This window comes from Mytilus galloprovincialis, chromosome 7 (genome assembly GCF_965363235.1).
Source record: "Mytilus galloprovincialis chromosome 7, xbMytGall1.hap1.1, whole genome shotgun sequence".
In the NCBI taxonomy this organism is placed as follows: domain Eukaryota; kingdom Metazoa; phylum Mollusca; class Bivalvia; order Mytilida; family Mytilidae; genus Mytilus; species Mytilus galloprovincialis.
Window position 1 is genome coordinate 21,795,748 of NC_134844.1, and position 19,075 is coordinate 21,814,822.

At 32.9% G+C, this 19,075-nt stretch overlaps 1 protein-coding gene across 1 annotated transcript; it reads left to right on the forward strand.

Annotated features, from left to right (window-relative positions):
* The first annotated feature begins 5,787 nt into the window (after positions 1 to 5,787).
* LOC143082543 (uncharacterized) lies at positions 5,788 to 16,577 on the forward strand. Its single transcript, XM_076258261.1, has 4 exons — positions 5,788 to 5,908; positions 9,812 to 9,906; positions 11,291 to 11,441; positions 12,703 to 16,577. Exons 2-4 carry the CDS (start codon positions 9,856 to 9,858, stop codon positions 16,437 to 16,439), a joined length of 3,939 nt encoding a protein of 1,312 aa, XP_076114376.1. The 5' UTR covers positions 5,788 to 5,908; positions 9,812 to 9,855; the 3' UTR covers positions 16,440 to 16,577.
* Positions 16,578 to 19,075: the final 2,498 nt, after the last annotated feature.

A 19,075-nucleotide genomic window follows, 5' to 3' on the forward strand; every position in this document is an offset into this window, starting at 1 on the left:
AACCTGAAATAGTAGCAGAACATTACATTCAGATTCAATGTTTTATAAAAGTCTCACCACTTAATTGTAAAACATATAATCTCTTGTCTGGTATGTAAAATGTTGATATTAATTAATATGATAATATGATAGTTATAGGTTTCCCCTAGATAATACTTGAGCATATGACCTAGAGCTATAAGAACATAATTGAAAACATATAATGAATCTGTTTTTAATGTGGTTAATTAGTGTTTGTTAACATTTTTATGCAGTTAAGCTGCATTATGCGAGCGCCCTCGATTTGTGTTCTACCCAATAAATGCTGAAATACTTGCCATTGTTATTATCAGAGACATATAATACAATATATGTCTCTGTTATTATCTAGCTCGCTACTATGTTATATATAACTAATTGAACACTTTTTTAATACTTTTTATTCTGGATTACAAAAAATATGACCAGAAAAACCTTAAATGATCGTCGATTTATCCAAAAGTTTTGAAGTTACACATAGGAAGTAGTGCTTATTAAGAATCCTTGTGTAGTTCATTATGACTTGTGCTTTTAGATAAGATGTCAAAGAACAATTGTATGAAATATTTAATCGCCGAAAATCTCTTAAGGCAAGTAGTTTAGATTTCCCAAATGGCAAAAGTCGTAGGGATATTGTTTGTCATCAATACGTAGTACAATTACGTCAATAGTCTATTATATAATAAGTTCAACTGTTCATGCTGTTGGCGGCAATTTCAAATTAGAAAAAGAAATTTTCGTAGCTTTTCAATTTGGAGGCAGGTGTGCAAATTAGCGGTGGTCCGAGGTCCGCGACCTTCCACTTTTGCAAGCGGAATTTCGACTAGGATAGTTGGTTTCTAGCTAAGCCCGACGTAGTCACCTTCCACTTGAAAGAAAATAAGAAATTACTTTGCAAACCTTCCATGCAAGTCACCAAAGTCTCCAATTAAACGAGCTAAAAACTTATTTTTATCATTATTATTCATGACAGCGATGTTCATTTTGTTCAACCGCTAGCTTTATACAGAAAATCGCCGACAAATATTGTATAAATTCGAGTAAAATCGTATCTGATTGACAAAAACAACATTGTAAACACATAACAATGGCTAAACTGGACCCCTGCTGTTGTTTCAATCTTATCTACACAGAAAAAATAAATCTATGCATGGTAAATGAATATAAACACGAGAATTGTAAACCAAAAGATATATGTAAAAAAAAAAAGCCGAAAAATATTTTATACAGAAACTCAAAATTACTTTTTGACAAATTTTAATTTAAAAATCCAATACAACGTGACAGCTGGCAACAGTATATCTAACAATATACATGATCATGGTCACAGTCTAAATTTTCTTTATCAGTGATAAATGATGATAATACATGTGAGATGCTTTTAAAGTGTAAACATATTACTGCAATTTCGAAGGGTTATTAGTTTTTTTCTCAATTTTGAAGGGTCAATTAAAGTAGCTGAAAGTTTCTTTATTTTCACAAATAATGCAACTATATTATATATACCTAAATGTAAGTAAATCATATGATATATAGGTGACATTCTTTGGGCCACTCTACCCCTCCTGTTTGATAACTTGGAAACGGTCGAGCTCCCCACCCCTAAACCATATGAGGGGCAGATCCAGGATTTTAGGTTAGGAGGGGCACAAACTTAAATTTTCGCCGAGCAGAGCGAGCCTAAAATAAATTTGAGGTAAAATTATCGGAATATTCTTTATTAAGCTGAGAACAACCCATGCTTTGCAAATTTAAGGGGGGTGCCAGCCCGCAACACCCCCCCCCCCCCCCCGAATCCGCCCCTGCATATATTCAAGTATAGGACAATATAATAAATAAAATGAAATATAGGGGAAGTCCCTGGAGTTACCCCACCCCCTCCTGTTTGAGAACTTGGAAACGGTCGAGATCCACACTCCTTAACCATATATATTCATGTTTGTGACCATATGAAAAATCAAATGAAATATAGGAAGAGTCGCTGGGGGTCACCCCACCCTTCCTGTTTTAGAATTTAAAAATGGTCCAGATCCCCACCCCTAAACCATATATATTCATGTATGGGACAATATAACAAATAAGATGAAATATAGGGGGAGTCCCTTGGGTCACCCCACCCCCTCCTGTTTGAGAATTTGAAATTTGAAACCCGTTGAGATCGCCACCCTTTAACCATATATTCATGTACAGGACAATATAACAATTCAAATAAAAGATAGGGGGAGTCCCTGAGGTCACTGTACACCCTTCTGTTTGAGAACTTGGAAATGGTCAAGATCCTTACCCCTAAACCATATATACTCATGTATGGGACAATATAACAAATCAAATAAAATATAGGGGGAGTCCCTGTGGTCACCCCAACCCTCCTGTTTGAGAACTTGGAAACGGTTGAGATCCCCACACCAAAACAATATATATTCATGTATGGGACAATATAACTAATTAAATGAAACGTCCCTGGGGTCACCCTACCCCTCCTGTTAGAGAACTTGGAAACTAATGAGATCCCCACCCCTAAACCATATATATTCATGTATGGGACAATATAACAAATAAAATGAAATGTAGGGGAAGTCCCTAGGGTCACCCTACCCCCAGTGGCGGATCCAGAAATTTTCATAAGTGGGGGCCCGCTCCAGTCACGTTTCAGTGATTCCCTATATAAGCAACCATTTTTTTCCCAAAAAAGGGGGTGGGCGGCCCCCTGCCCCCCTAAATCCTCTGCCTACCCCTACCTTTTTGAGAACTTGAAAACCGTTGAGATTCCCACCCCTAAATTATATATATTCATATGTATGGGACAAAATAACAAATCATTTACATTTACTATGGGCAGGTCAGTCAGACCTCACCTTTGATCCCTGTTGTAGTGAACATTTGTCTGATTCGTGTCTCATAACTTTTGTACTATAGAACACAAACTCAGTTTTCTTTCCAGGGAAACCAGTCCATTCATTAGTATGGCGTTCATTATCACTGAACTAGTATATATTTGTTTAGGGGCCAGTTGAAGGACGCCTCCGGCTGCGGGAATTTCTCGCTACATTGAAGACCTGTTGGTGACCTTCTGCTGTTGTTTTTTTCTATGGTCGGGTTGTTGTCTCTTTGACACATTCCCCATTTCCATTCTCAATTTTATACTATTACATGTTCATACTAAGTCAACTTGAACTTCTAGCAGTCAAATAAAAACCAAGGTTAACTACCAAGTAGAACAACTGCAATCATTAGGAACTTGTACCACTGCAGACTCACCATAAAAAAATATACATTGATATATGCATTGCTTTTGAAACCTTGATAACATATAAATTATTTGCCTTAATAAATAAATCATTAGATAAACATGAATGTATACTATATATGAATGTTTAATGTTGACACAGTTTTCATAATTACGGTTGCCTTGGTTTTTGGTTAACTGCCTTCAGCGCTTACAGCGCTTTGATTTTTTTTTATTTGCGGAAGAAATTTCAAAGATTCTGTTTTAAAAATTCATGGGGTTGTAGGAACAGCGTGCGTTACGTTATTAAAACTAATATTTACGTCCTTGACATTTATTCACGATCCGTTTTAATATATCATTTTTTATTTGCAATTTTTATCCGACTTTGTAAAAAATACTTTTTTGGTAAGAAAAATTCCTTTCTGAACCAACTTCTGTCAAGCCAATCAATATCAATTTCATTAAAAAGAATGTTCGAACTTAGAATGTGACCAAAACTACTGTGGTCGAACTGGTTGGTGGCCGAAACGACATGTGAACGAACTAGAAGTGTGGCCGAAACGAATCCATGAAAATCGCCCCACTGGAAAATCGCCCCATACCTATTCGCCCCACTTTTTCACAAACTCGCCCCACTTTTTAAAAAATCGCCCACTCTTGTTTACCAACTCGCCCCACTGATGAAAAGGGTAAAATCCCATTGCAAATAGGTTGGATAACATACCCCACTCATGAAAAGGGTTAAAATTCCGCTGAAATAAGGTCTGTCAACTCGTCCGTCTCATAACAAATAGCCTAAACCACGTTGAATTTATTAGTGCCAACTCGCCCCACTTATGAAAAAAGATGCAATCCCGTTGTATATATATGTTCCTGCCCAACTTCAATATCTATGAAGTGCTATAAAATCAAATTGCTGTTAACTGAAATCCCTCAAATGTTATAAAAATAACTAAGCTTACAAGTATAAAGCTATTCTCCAATAATGATACGAAAAGGAATTTGCAATTTTATTTTAAGAATGTTAAACATCATTTAATTTAAAAAATAATGGTTTAATAAATTTCGTTTTTTTTTTATTATCCAACTCCTGTGTAGATTAGTTTTAATTAAGTGGGGTTACTTGGTAGACCTGAAAATTATACATTGAAGTAGATTTTACCTTTTTTTCAATAAGTGGGGCGAGTTGACAGGGAAAAATTAACGGGATTTAACACTTTTTACGAATGCATGTCGTTTCGTAACCTGGTCGTTTCGTACCTGGTCGATTCGTAACTACGTTGATTTGTAACTGAGACGTTTCGTACCTTGTATAATTATATATGGTTATACAGTGTTAGTTTAAATTAATTAATTAGTTTAAATGAAAAAGTTATTATTTATAAATGATCAAATTGTTCATCTTATACTGGCATAAAGCCTGATTTTTCATCCGAAAAACCCTGGTATAAACATGAAACAAAGTCTTAGTTGGCCGGAGCAGCAGCAGCAGTTGGTCCGTATACAAAAGCACACTTCCTCAACTATGTACTACATGACATCTGGTTTTGAGTGTATTTATCCCAGAATGAAAATGCGTCCTTGTATGTAGCGGGTCCTTACACGCTGATACCCGGCTCTATAGTAGAGATTCACGTTGATAGTAAACATGCATATTTAGAGTAAAAATATGGTATATTAGTGTATATATGGTACAAATAAGTGATATATATTAAAAAATCTGAGATTTATGATAATAAGGGGGAGGGACTATGGGGGGCTCATAACAGGATCCTGTCCTCAAGCACCTATGTACAAAACAACATTTCAAAGTGTCACATGTAATATATATATATATCAAAAACTGTTCTTCAGTCTCTACTTCAGTGCAAAATTTGCAAAAACGCTGTTCTCTTGGAATTTGGGGTTTATTATATCTACCTCGTAATGAGCACTGCGGATACGTAGTTGTGTAATTTTACTTTTCATATTTTTGTAAGATTGGATTGAAGATAGTAGGGAACAAAATTTGGAACAAAAATATTACTGAAAAGCACCAGTTTACTGTCCACAGCTCCAGATTTGATATTTTGTAGTTGTATGTCAGATTGCTGCCTAAAGTATCTATCAGACTATTTAAAAAAAAAAATGTGTGTTTTTTTTTTGTATCAAGTTTAATTCAGTACTTTAAATACTAGTGTAGAAAACCAGCATTTTGAGTTTTCATTAGATAATTCTTGATCTGCAGTAAATGCACTGTATAATATTTTACCTCTATTTACTTTAAGTAATCTCATATACTTATTATACATTAAACATAATGAACCTGAAATCAACATTGGATTCCTGTTACATCAGAATGTCATTTGATTATATTGAAGCAAATATGATAGAAAAATACATATTTTTTTTCAAATTTAGTTGAAGTTCCATAAATACATGTCGCGCTTTTGCCACAGACAGGACACAACATATACAGAAAAAAAACTGAGAATTCGAAAACGTCCGGGATCGTCCGACATAAATTGTATATTACTCGGGAATGTGGGAAAGGTTTTAACACTTCTTTTGATGGTGTTGCGGCGGTGACATTTTTTGCCAGAGGTTATATTGCTGAAAACACGCTTGCCATCGAAATTTAAACATTTAAGACAGCTGAATATGGAAAAGGTTACCTCTCAGGTTTGCAATTTAAATGAAACAATAAATATAAAGTTTCAATCTGGTGCACGGAGCACCTCTCACCACTGTAATTGCGGGTATATCCTATAACCTTAGTTCTATTGACATTGCATAATGCAAACAATGTTTTACAAGCACATTAGAAATATCACACAATGATAACTGTTCATTGATTTGTCTCTCATTGATTGTTTAAAAGTAATTGATAGAAAAACTGATTTTTATTTGGAAATGTAACTTTGTTTGAACTGCAATGGTCAATGTGCCTCATGTAAGACACAGGGCACACCCTCCTAAATTGGAGGATGGAGGATAGATATGCAAATGTACTAATAATATAACTGATTCTTATTACCAAGGATCTTACTATACAAATCCTTGTTATAATAACCTAATTTATTTGTTACATTTTCCCACTCTTTACATTATTAAGTTTTTATAGGGTGTATATAGCCATTCAAATGCAGTGATCGTCCAAAATAAAAGGGGGGAACCACCCAGACCCCCCCCCCCCCCCCCAATTTTTTTTTTTTTAGATCCCCCTGAATCCATCACTACCAAATCATCATCATCCATGTCTCCAATGGCTGTTTCAAATTACCCATACTATGAAATTAGGAGGGAATTTGGCAGTGGAGATATTACTATATAGTTCTTTTTTACTTGTCATGCTTGTCAATCTGCAAGTAATTTTCTTTTCAAGATGCTTACTGAAATATTTGATATCAGATTGAGATTGCAATCAAACATTAATGAACAGTCTCATATAATGAGAGGAACATCTCTATTGACTAATGACTTTTAGGTCACCATGTCAAAGGTCAAGGTTATTGTTTAAAAATAGAAAAAAAATCCAGAATAAAATGGGTACCACAATTTCCCCGAGAAATACAAGAACAACATAATATCCCCAAAACAAACTGATATATCCCAATAACAAGATTTTCATGGTGTTACAAGATTTTCATGGTGTTATACTGGGTTGAATTAGTGTAACAGCATACAATTATAAAGTTTAAGGCGTTCATAATTAATAAAAGTACGTGCAATCTTCAGAAAAACGATTTGTATATATGAGAAAACCGAGAAATATCTTTAATTGATATTCTTTGATAATTATTAAAAGTAGTAAACAGTAACACCATAAAAAGTAGCATAACACCATATTGCATAACAAATCTTTTTATCGCGATATATCAGTTTGTTTTCGGGATATTATAAAAGTTCTTGTATTTCTCAGGAAATCGTGGTACCGGAATAAAAGTTTCAATTTGAGGTCAAGGTTGTAGTTTTTCTTTCTTTATAAATAATGCAGTCCTCCCATGGGAGTATATTGTACTGTAGTTACCAAAAAATAAACTGACATTTGTGAAAAAAAGTGTTTTCCAGATCTGTGCTAATTATTTACAAAAATCAAATACTTCATATGGGATAGCAATCTTAACTTACATGTAGGCCTAAACAATTAAATTGTCTGGTTCAGGTAACATATCCCAAAAATGTTGTTTGGGAAGTTGGGTATTTTTTTATACGACCGCAAAAATTAAAAAAATTTTGGTCGTATATTGGTATCACGTTGGCGTCGTCGTCTGCGTTGTCGTCGACGTCCGAATACTTTTAGTTTTCGCACTCTAACTTTAGTAAAAGTGAATAGAAATCTATGAAATATTAACACAAGGTTTATGACCACAAAAGGAAGGTTGGGATTGATTTTGGGAGTTTTGGTCCCAACATTTTAGGAATTAGGGGCCAAAAAGGGCCCAAATTAGCATTTTCTTGGTTTTCGCACTATAACTTTAGTTTAAGTAAATAGAAATCTATGAAATTTTGACACAAGGTTTATGACCACTAAAGGAAGGTTGGGATTGATTTTGGGAGTTGAGGTCTGAACAGTTTAGGAATTAGGGGCCAAAAAGGGGCCCAAGTAAGCATTATTCTTGGTTTTCGCACCACAACTTTAGTATAAGTAAATAGAAATCTATGAAATTTAAACACAAGGTCCATGACCACTAAAGGAAGGTTGGGTTTGATTTTGGGAGTTTTGGTCCCAACAGTTTAGAAATAAGGGGCCCAAAGGGTCCACAATTGAACTTTGTTTGATTTCATCAAAAATTGAATAATTGGGGTTCTTTGATATGCCGAATCTAACTGTGTATGTAGATTCTTAATTTTTGGTCCCATTTTCAAATTGGTCTACATTAAGGTCCAAAGGGTCCAAAATAAAACTTAGTTTGATTTTAACAAAAATTGAATCCTTGGGCTTTTTTGATATGCTGAATCTAAAAATGTACTTAGATTTTTTATTATTGGCCCAGTTTTCAAGTTGGTCCAAATCGGGGTCCAAAATTATTACATTAAGTATTGTGCAATAGCAAGAAATTTTCAATTGCACAGTATTCAGCAATAGCAAGAAATCTTCAATTGCACAGTATTGCGCAATAGCAAGAAATATCTAATTGCACAATATTGTGCAATAGCAAGACATTTTCAATTGATTGGAGTTATCTTTAATTTCTTTGTCCAGAATAGAAGTTGAATCAACTTAAATCATTGTTTTATACAATATACAATGTATATTCACTTTTACTACCAACTGATAAATTAAAACAATCTTTACCATTCAGTGATAACAAGCACCTTTTGTTACATTTTAATATTTTATGATGTATTTAAATGAGTAGTTATTGTTGCAAACTCCATTAGAAAGTTGAATTGAGATCAGTTTTGGAAAAAGGGAAAGGGGGATGTGAAAAAAAGGGGGGGGGGGTTAAATTTTTCTCATTTCAGATTTCATAAATAAAAAGAAAATTTCTTCAAACATTTTTTTGAGAGGATTAATATTCAACAGCATAGTGAATTGCTCAAAGGCAAAAAAAATATTTTAAGTTCATTAGACCACATTCATTCCGTGTCTAAAACCTATCCTGTGTTAACTATTTAATCACAATCCAAATTTAGAGCTGAATCCAGCTTGAATGTTGTGTCCATACTTGCCCCAACCGTTCAGGGTTCAACTTCTGCGGTCGTATAAAGCTGCGCCTTGCGGAGCATCTTGTTTTAATTTGTAAGAGTTCCCACGATGATAGTGCTCAGGATGACCTTCTGGAAATATTTATCACACACTGCTATAAAAAAAAAATAGGGTCACCATCAGCGTTTTTTGTTAGGTAGGGTAGGGTTACCTGAACCAAATATTTGTTTTCTAGGCCTTAGTATATCATATGTACAAATGTATGGTCATAGATATTGAGACAAAAATCTATAATGATTTATGACATCACAACATAAAAGATCATAAAAGGTCAAGGGCATACATGAAGGTACTAAAAATACACCAAAATTTGTTCAGAAAAGTGGTTTCCAAATACATTTGTTGTGCTTCAATTGAGATTGCATTCTTGCCTACACACATTGTATAAAATATCTTGTAATTTCATTGTAATGTTACTAATATGGACTGTAATTCAATTGTGTGCTGAAAAGCAGTTACAGATAAATACGCTTTGTTGTCACCTTTTTTTTTTAGAGAGAAATTAAGATTTTTAACATTTTTATATGAATTTTAAAAATTTACCATTGTTATACAGAAAATTGGTTCCCAGTTACACTAAAAAATATTATTAATAAACTGTTGGAATTTAAAACTTAATTCAATATATGGTCACTCACATGTAACATGTACAGTATATAAAAATATAGGAAGTTTCATTTTCTTTTTTCAGCTGTTTCGATTAGGTCTGACATGTATGTCCATAGTTGATTAGTTTCAGTTAGGAATACACACTAAATGTTGATACATTTCAGCACAGTACTATATTCATCTGTGAGAACTATAGATCTTGTATGTATTTCCAAACTTCAATTTGGTTGAAAAATATTTCACAATTGCATTATTTATTTCAGTTTTAAGATTTAGACTCGAGTTATAAAGAGACAGCTGACATACAATGGAAAGGGCAGACCTTGTTTACAAGCTGGTTGACGAACTAGAACCTGTGGTAATAATTATACTATATTTGATAGAAACAAACTTTGCTGCTGAATCCTGTTTAAAGCAACATTTCTCCATTTGCAATGATTTGTAAATATATTTGATATATTTGTTTCATATAAATTACAATAAATGAACACAAATGATACTTATAGAGAATTGTTCAAAAAGACACTTGCCACTCAGTCCACTCAGTCCATTCTTGGTATGTAGTTCCTTCCTACTAACTCAAACATATGTGAAATGTTTGACTTTGAGTTTTAAATGGCTGAAGATATTGAAATTCACTTTTTTGATTAATTATCATGATTCAAGATAAAAATTATATTTAATGAAATTACAGCCTTAGGCTTAGAAAGGAGTAGGTCCAGGAAGACCCCTTTTTGGCCCCAAAATATAGCAGTTTTACAAAGTTGTTAAAATGTAAACTTTTAGTTATTTATTGGACAGTAGAATGCTTCTGCTACAAATATATGGGCTGTTTTTGACATAACAATGCACATATATCGGGTACTAGCACCATAAAGTCATGCTAAATTACTGAAATCTTCACAATTCTAGCATTTGAGTTAAATTTTAGACGGTTTTCGTGTAAAACGAAAGTGGCCGCATTCGTGTTCATCCTTAATATTGAAATGTAAGTTGTATTTTATGATAATACATAATATATATAAAGGTTGAGGATGAACACGGATGCGGCCACTTTCATTTTTGACAAAAACCATCTGAAAAGTGACATTTTTCAGCATATTTGGTAGATTTTTCATATTTGAGCTTGAATCGGATCGTTTTTAATGACTGAATCAGTTAAAATCTTTCCATAAACTAATTGATTCAAATAAAATAGACACTTAAGTGTTTAAAAAGTGGTCAAAATCTTTCGTCAGATGAACCTGAAATTTGAGGCCAAAATCGGTGCTTACCGGACCTACTCCTTTATCAACTCAATTTTCAAACAATTGCAGACTTTGCATAAATATTTTTTCAACCCAAAATACATTAGCAAATGTATTGATATTCATTTACAAACAGTAGATTTCTATCCGACACAGCTCATTTAACATTTACATGTACATGATTTACAAACACAAATAATGATAGAGATATACATTGTATGGTGTTAAATCAACATCAGACAGCTATCCAGATATTACCAAAGACAAAATTTACTTTATTTTGAATTCATGAATTAACTTTGCTACCAAAAATAAATGAATCCACAGTATTGAAAAAGGAGTTATAGGAACACAGAATGGTGCATCTGTTTTTTACGTTTACTTCCTGTATTACTTTGTAGTTAAAGAAGTATGCCTCCACAGGAATTGAGGTAGGGAATATATAGGATGTTGCATAGATCTGTTTATTACATGTACTTCCTTTTCATTTTCTAGTTAGAGAAGTATGCCTCCACAGGAATCGAGGTAGCTGTACTGATAAGTAAGGTCAATGACAATGTTGTTGGTTACCAAGGAACAAAGTTAGGCAAAGATTTCCTGGAACAGAATACTTTCTTTACAGAGACATTTAGGAAGTTTTGTAAAGGTAAATATGATATCTCAGACACAAAGCTGTCAAAATCTTTATGACTGTCCCACTATCACAAATGCCTTCCAATCAAAACAAACATACCGGTATGATTCAACAGAAATTAACCTGATTTATGGGCGTCCACAAATATTCACTCTGCGGTTAAAGTTTTTGAAATTGTCATAACTTTCTTAGACTAGCATGGATTTCTTCCAAACTTAGACAGAAGCTTGTTTATAATCATAAGATAGTACACAGAAGAAAATTTTGTAAAAAAAAAAACCCACTTTTTTCCATAGTTTACATATAAATGAACTTGATTTTTCTTCCAGTTAGCATTACAAACAGTCTACAGTTAAATTTTTTAAAACCTTTATTAGATTCATAAACTATGCTGGATTTTGACCAAACTTGGACAGAAGGTACTCACAAATGAGGAAAAAAATTGATAAAATATTCCACTCGAGTTATATCTTACATATCGAGTGGAATATTTTATCAATTTTTTTCCTCATTTTTGTTGAGCCTGCAATTAACAGCAAAAGTAGGCGAGCCACTGGGTTCTACGGAACCCTTACAAATTTTATTGCTAACTAAACCTATTGCTTGTGTGAAAGTTGCTTAAAATTGCATAAAATTTTGTCTATATTAAAGAGATGAGGTATGATTGCAAATGAGACAACTTTGATTTTAATAAAATATGAGAAATTGTTTGTGAATAGTACATATTAAAAAGGAAATACCAGGGTTGTCAATTTGTGAGCTGAATAAAAATTTATATTTTTTTTATAGCAGAATATATTCGTGGTAAATCCCATGCTTGTATAACAAGAGCTTTTGTCTAAGTGATATACCAACAAAGTAATCATGGTATATAATATGACAACTTCCAAATGTTGTAATGTGTTGCTTTGAAGAAAAAGGAGGCAACCAGACCTTTGCCCTTTACTTGTCATTCAAAATGTTTGAAAATTTCAATTCTAGGCTTTTAAAACAATTTATAATGCATGAACTAATTATAATGGATCAGCATTTCATGTGTTCCTTAGACTAGTCACCATTTAACTTACCATCAAGATGACCTCCCATGACTGCTGATGATCATACAACTAGATACTTACATTAAAATAAAAGTATCTTTGTTTCAAAATAGAAAATGAGACATATAATACTTTTATTTTTTGGCAGAAGTTCATTTATTAACAAATAATTTTAAACACACATAAAGTCAATCACTAATTTTTTTTATAAAGAAAGATTTGATTGTTTATTTTAGATTACTGGTATGGAGCTGACAATGTAGCAACATACTCAACACCTATCAAAAAGATGAAGATTCAGACATCTAATGATGAACATGAGGAGATAAATGAGATACAGGATGTTGACTTTCTGTCCGGAGATAATAACTCAGTTTTGAGTGGTCTGGAAGGCTTTGCTTTACTTGATGGACAAAAAATTTCAATTTCCACACTTATATCAGATGTAAATGAAGAAAATAGGAGTAAATACGTATTAAAAACCACTAAGTTAAATACCACACCGAAAACCCCAAAACAACCAAAGGAAAAAAGCATGATAAGTGAGGAAAAGAAAAAGATTACAAGAAAGGCCAAGTACAGATGTCATATTTGTGTTGAAGCTTACTTTAGGAGACCCCACAGACTTAACATACACATGCATGAGTATCACAGCAAAGAATTGTCAGAGATTGAAATGGAGGCATATCCCTTACCTGAGGGATATCAGAAAAGAGTAGAAGTTCCAGTTAAAAAAGTAAATGAAAAATCCCAGAAAGCTGGTCCTAAAAAGAAAATAACAGTCACACCTTTTGATGAAAAAAAACATTTGACATACAGATTTCAGTGTGATGAATGTAACATCAAATTTAAGAAAGTTGAAAAATTTAACATGCATAGAATCCAGGTTCATAATCAAGAGGAAGTGACTGAGGACTATGGGATATGCAAAGATGGCTACCAATGTAAATATTGCCCCAAGATTTTTGCATCTCGTTGGAACCTTCAGCGTCACATAGATATTCACTTAGGGAGGAAGAGATTTAAATGTGATGAATGTGACAAGTTTTTCTTCAGACGAGAAGAGCTGGCAAGACATAAAGTAACACATACCGGTACGAGGGATCCAATGAGAGGATCTTATGGAAAAATCCAGTGTTACAGTTGTGGAGAACCTATGAGGTTAAAGGCTGGAGAAAATTGTTCCATCCCCTCAGCACATGATAATTTGAGAGAAAAAGTAGCAATTGAGAGTATATATAAATGTAAACATTGTGATGCAACATACAAAGACCAAGCCATCTACCTGCTTCATTTGGCAGAGCATGAAGGAAAAGGAAAAGAAGTGTTGTCAGAACACGATTACATGTATTTGACAGATCCAGCTGCAGAAGATGAGGCAGAAAGGGAAGATTTCTCACCTGAAAGCATGGAGGTCGATGCAGATGTATCGAAAGTAGTTGACAAAGAAGATGGGGAGATAGAGCCCATAGGTACAACTAATGATGACAAGTCAGATATTGAAAATTTGGAATACAAACACGAAGATTCAAATGAAGATCTAGTTGAAGAGGGAGAGATCTCACCTACCATTATAAAAATTGATGAAGATCTGAATAAACCCAGGAAAAGATTTACAAAGTTAAACTATGAGGGAGCCTTCAAATGTAAAATCTGCTCCAAATCATTTGTAACTAGATTTGTATTAGATCGACATATGATGATACATACAGGGTCAAAGAAGTTTGAATGTAAAATATGTGAATCAACTTACTCAAGGAAAGACTTGATGGAAAGACACATGAAGAAAAAACATTACGCAGAAAAGATTTTAAAATGTAACATATGTAACATTATATGCAAAGATGAAGTAGGTCTAAAGTACCACAAATCTGTAAAACATGAAGATGGAGATGTTAAATTAGAATGCACAGTTTGCTCTGCCACTTTCAGTAGAATCAAATCACTGAGGAAGCATAACAAAAAATGTCAAGAAAAAGTAAATGAAGATTTTAAAGCCATTATTGTAAAGCAAGAGGTCACAACGCCAGTCGAGGAACGTAGTAGTAGTAGAAAACGAAAACCACAGACATGGTTTGGCTTTGAGGATGACAATGAACCAAAGTCTTCCACTAATGAAGCTAAAGTACAGAAGACATCAACTTCATCTCCTGCTGTTAAAGAAAAAGCAAAGACTCCAAAGTCAGCTAATTCATCTACTGATAAAAAAGAGAAAACACTTCAGAATCCACATGCCATAGAAGGATTTGAATTTTCCATTAGTGACAAAGCACATGAAAATTATACATGCAATATATGTGTAAAAAGTTTTCGATACCAGAGTGAATTTGTAAGTCACCAACTTATCCATTCAAACAAAAAGGTTTATCCATGTGCAATGTGCTCATTAGTATTTTTAACACCCATGAATTTCAAAAAACATTTAGAAAAACATAACAACAACGGCCATTTTGCCTGTGACAGCTGTACATTTCTAACAGATAGTATGGAACATTTATCTAGACACAAGGGTATACACAAGGAGAAGACACCAAGTAAACAGGAAAGTACAGGAAACACTAAAGACCCAATAATATGTGAAGAATGTGGAAAAGAATGTACCAATATTCATAGGCTAAAACAGCATCAGCTTATACATTCTGGTGAGAAACCACATGTTTGTTCTACTTGTGATGTTGGTTTCCGTACTCTTGATACTTTGAAAAATCATGAGAAAACACATTTAGAAGGAAAGCCTTATCTATGTGATGAATGTGGTAGATCTTTTCATCAAATGTCAACTCTTTTAACTCATCGCCTTATTCATGAAAAAGCTAAATTTGATTGTCAACTTTGTACAACAAAATTTAAAAGACGTTCTGGATTGAAACACCACATGATTTCAATACATTCTAACCACCCAGACACTGACATAGAAAAAGCATTGAAATGCCAGACTTGTGACAGACTGTTTCCAACCAAGAAAAGTTTGGATGGCCATCAGAGAATCCATTCTGGGGAAAAACCATACAAATGCAGTGTTTGTAACAAGAAATTTGCAGATGGTAGCAATCATAATAATCATGAAAAAACTCATATCAATTCAGCTAAAAAGCATCAATGTTTCAAATGTGAAAAATCGTATACACATCGGAGAGATTTAATAGTACACATTGAAAAACTTCATAAAGATGCTAGGAATGAAAATGAAGACAAAGAGGAAGCAGAAAGTCAGAAAAGTTCATCAGAAGTGGATTTAGTTAACAATGAGATGGGAGATAACTCTGAAGTGGATGTAGTAAACAGTGAGAAGGGAGGTAATTCTGAAGTTGATTTAACCAGTGAAACTGGAGATAACACACAAGTGGATGCAGTAATCAGTGAGAAGGGAGATAACTATGTATGTGTCCAGGAATCAGTATTAGCAACATTAAATCTGGAGAGGTGTGATAGTAAAGTTAAAAGCTCAACTAGTCCTACTTCAGATCAAACAACAGAAGAATCAAAATTAGATGGAGAGTCAGTTGAGCAAGAGGTTGCTGACATGAACAGCAGTGTAGAAATTAACAAAGAACAAACTGATCAAGAAAATAATGACACAGATATTAGTTCCCTAAGTGTACAACCAGTTCAAGATGATGAAGCAAGTTCTTTGGGTCCTGTTGATCAAGAAAGCACTGTAACTAACACAAGTTTGATCATTTCTAGCCAACAGTCAGATAATGCTGAAACACAACTGCAGTCAATTGAATCCTCTACAAGCTCAGCTGTTAAGTCTCTATCTGCCAGCTCACAAGTAACAAATCTGAATGAACCACATCTTCAGTCTGAATTTTCTGATCTGTCTGTAGAGGCACAGAGTGTTGTTCAGAATGTTCTTCTTCATAGTAGTGACAGCGATAATGGTCCATCAACAATATATGTGGTACAATCTGAAACAGAGGGAGGAGCACAACCAGAAGTCCTGTATTTGATAACTGAAAAACAACAGTAGCTGAGGAAATACAGATACAATGTTTGAATCAAGAATGACAGAATTGCTTCATGCAAGTTGTGCATTATTGTTCTGGTTTATAAATTGGAAACATTTTGATTTCAATTCAGGGAATTATTAAAGAATTCTTTCATGATTTGCAACATGGGGTATTTCATATTTTTTGTTGTTGCTTTCTGAAAGTTTAAAGTTAGGTGGTTTTGTGAATGCAGAAGTGTAAAATTTGAATGGAATTGATCAAATTTATTGAATTGTATTGTATCAAATGCAAAGATTTTTGTCTCATTCATTAATTATTATGTTAGAGATAATTAAGCCATTTTGCTGTATATACATGATTTATAGAACTTAGAAGTTAAGTTTATATGACTTTTTACAGTAATGCAATTCATGTTTATGTTTGTATATATACATTTAAGTATAATCCAATCAAGATTAGTAATGAATTTAAATTCAAAGACAGCATTTAAGTTTGCTAGGGAATTTAATATTAGGAAGCCTGAACAGGTATGAACAATAATGTTCCTATCATTATAAATGTTATAAATTCAGTATTAAATAGTAAACTAGGAATTCATATAAATATTTGATAGAAAATGCTGATGAGGATCAAATGTTTTAAATACTTTCAAAGATTTTTTCTAGGACATACTGTAAATATTAAAACTAATTATACACATATCCTAACACTTGAAAGGTGTTACTATATGGTATGTTCAAACAGAACATCTGATTATGGTTTTTTTTTCTCATTTGTAATATAAAACACCTGTAAAAACTGTTGTAATAGTAAACTTACATGGTAATACTTGTAAATGCAAATGTGTTTTTGTGAGGATAGAATGCAATTTGAATGCATTGTTTTATTATTATTTCATATATGTATGTTATAAAAATACCATTACAATCATGGGATTTCTTGAAGCAATCTTTACTTTATAATCAATTTCTATGAAATTTACATATATTCAGGTAATCAAGAAAAAATGTTCTTGAGATAAAATTATGTTTAAATTTGAAGCAAAAACTATGATAGGATTTTGAAATAAAGGGGTATATCTAGGATTATAGAAAGTGTTGGTTATTTGCTCTGATTGGTAAAATTTAGGCAAGTGCAGTGTGGCAAAATTTTCCGAGGACAAATTTGTGCCTAAAAGTTATATTTTTATTATCTTAAGAGGTGTGTGCACACCGCTACACCCCAAATTGGCCCCGTCTGTTTCTGCAACTGATATATTTTCATTTGACACTTTAAAGTTTAAATCGCATCCTCAGCAGGAATCAAAGTTAAGTGGTTTTTAGGTAAAGATTGGGACTGACTTGATATCTAAATGCTCCAAGGCTTATCACTTCCTTTTTTGATACACAAAATATAGTGCATTGATCATAACATTCTATACATCCTATCGATAAACACTTCGAGAAATTTTTCAATGTAATATTCTCAGATATTCAAGGCACAAAATGCTGTTAGACTTGTCAAGAAAATTACATAACTTTTGCAAGGTTCAGGAATCTACTAAATGGTGTTTAGAGGTCAATCTATCTAAAACCAAAGTTATTATATTTAACAAACCTGGTAAACTTTTAAAAGAATATTTTTATTTCGAAAAAGATACAATAGAATGTATTAACAATTATAAGTATTTAGGTTTAAAATTTATATCTAGTGGACTTTTTAAGCAAGGAAAGGAAGAATTATACAAAAAAATCACTGAAAGCTGTATTCAAATTGCAAAGATCTTTATCATCTTCCAAGCCAAGTATTTCTACTCTATTACATATATATGACCATACAATAAAACCCATTTTAATGTATGGCAGTGAAATTACAGGTATGTTTAAAACTAGCTCTGCAGCATGCCAGAAAGAAAGTGAATATTTATTACAGCACATTTATATGAATGATTTTTTAGATAAATCCAATTTAAGATATATGAAGTATATATTAGGTGTAAACAAAAAGTCTTCTAACCTAGCTGTGCTAGGAGAGCTTGGTAGATTCCCTTTATATTTCTCAGTTCTATTATCAATGCTAAAATATTGGTTCAGAATAAAGAATATGAAAGATGGTTTACTGTATGATACCTATATGTGTAACAAAAACATGTTTAATAATAATATTGAATGCTGGTATTCATCCATACATTTCATTTTTAAAAAGCTGAATATTCATAATTTGGAGGTGAAGCTCAACTTTTTTATCAAGTCAGTTAAGCAAAAACTTTGTAATAGTTTTGTAAAATTTTGGAACACAAAAAGAACAGATACACAGAGTAGTAAATTAGATACTTATTTCAGACTTAAAACTTGTTTTTCGAAAGAAATGTATCTATCTTTAAACAATTTTCAATTGAGAAGTGCCATATGTAAAATTAGAATCAGTGCACATGATCTCAAAATAGAAAGAGACAGGTAAAACATTTTATATAGAAAGAGACCAAAGGCTTTGTAAGAAATGTACTCTAAATCTGGTTGAAGATGAACAACATTTTATAACTAGTTGTCCAGCATACAAAAATGATAGGGAGATATTTTTCAAGGAGATAAACTGTATTTGTCCTAATTTTATACATCTTTCAAATGAGGCAAAATTTGTTTGGTTATTTACTAATGAAAATTTGTCTGTACTTAAA

Bases quoted from the DNA above. Each gene is read 5' to 3' on its own strand.
- LOC143082543 (XM_076258261.1), top strand. From the start codon at position 9,856: ATGGAAAGGGCAGACCTTGTTTACAAGCTGGTTGACGAACTAGAACCT. The intron at 9,907-11,290 runs GTAATAATTATA...TTCATTTTCTAG, and splicing joins TTGACGAACTAGAACCTGTG to TTAGAGAAGTATGCCTCCAC. The intron at 11,442-12,702 runs GTAAATATGATA...TGTTTATTTTAG, and splicing joins ATTTAGGAAGTTTTGTAAAG to ATTACTGGTATGGAGCTGAC.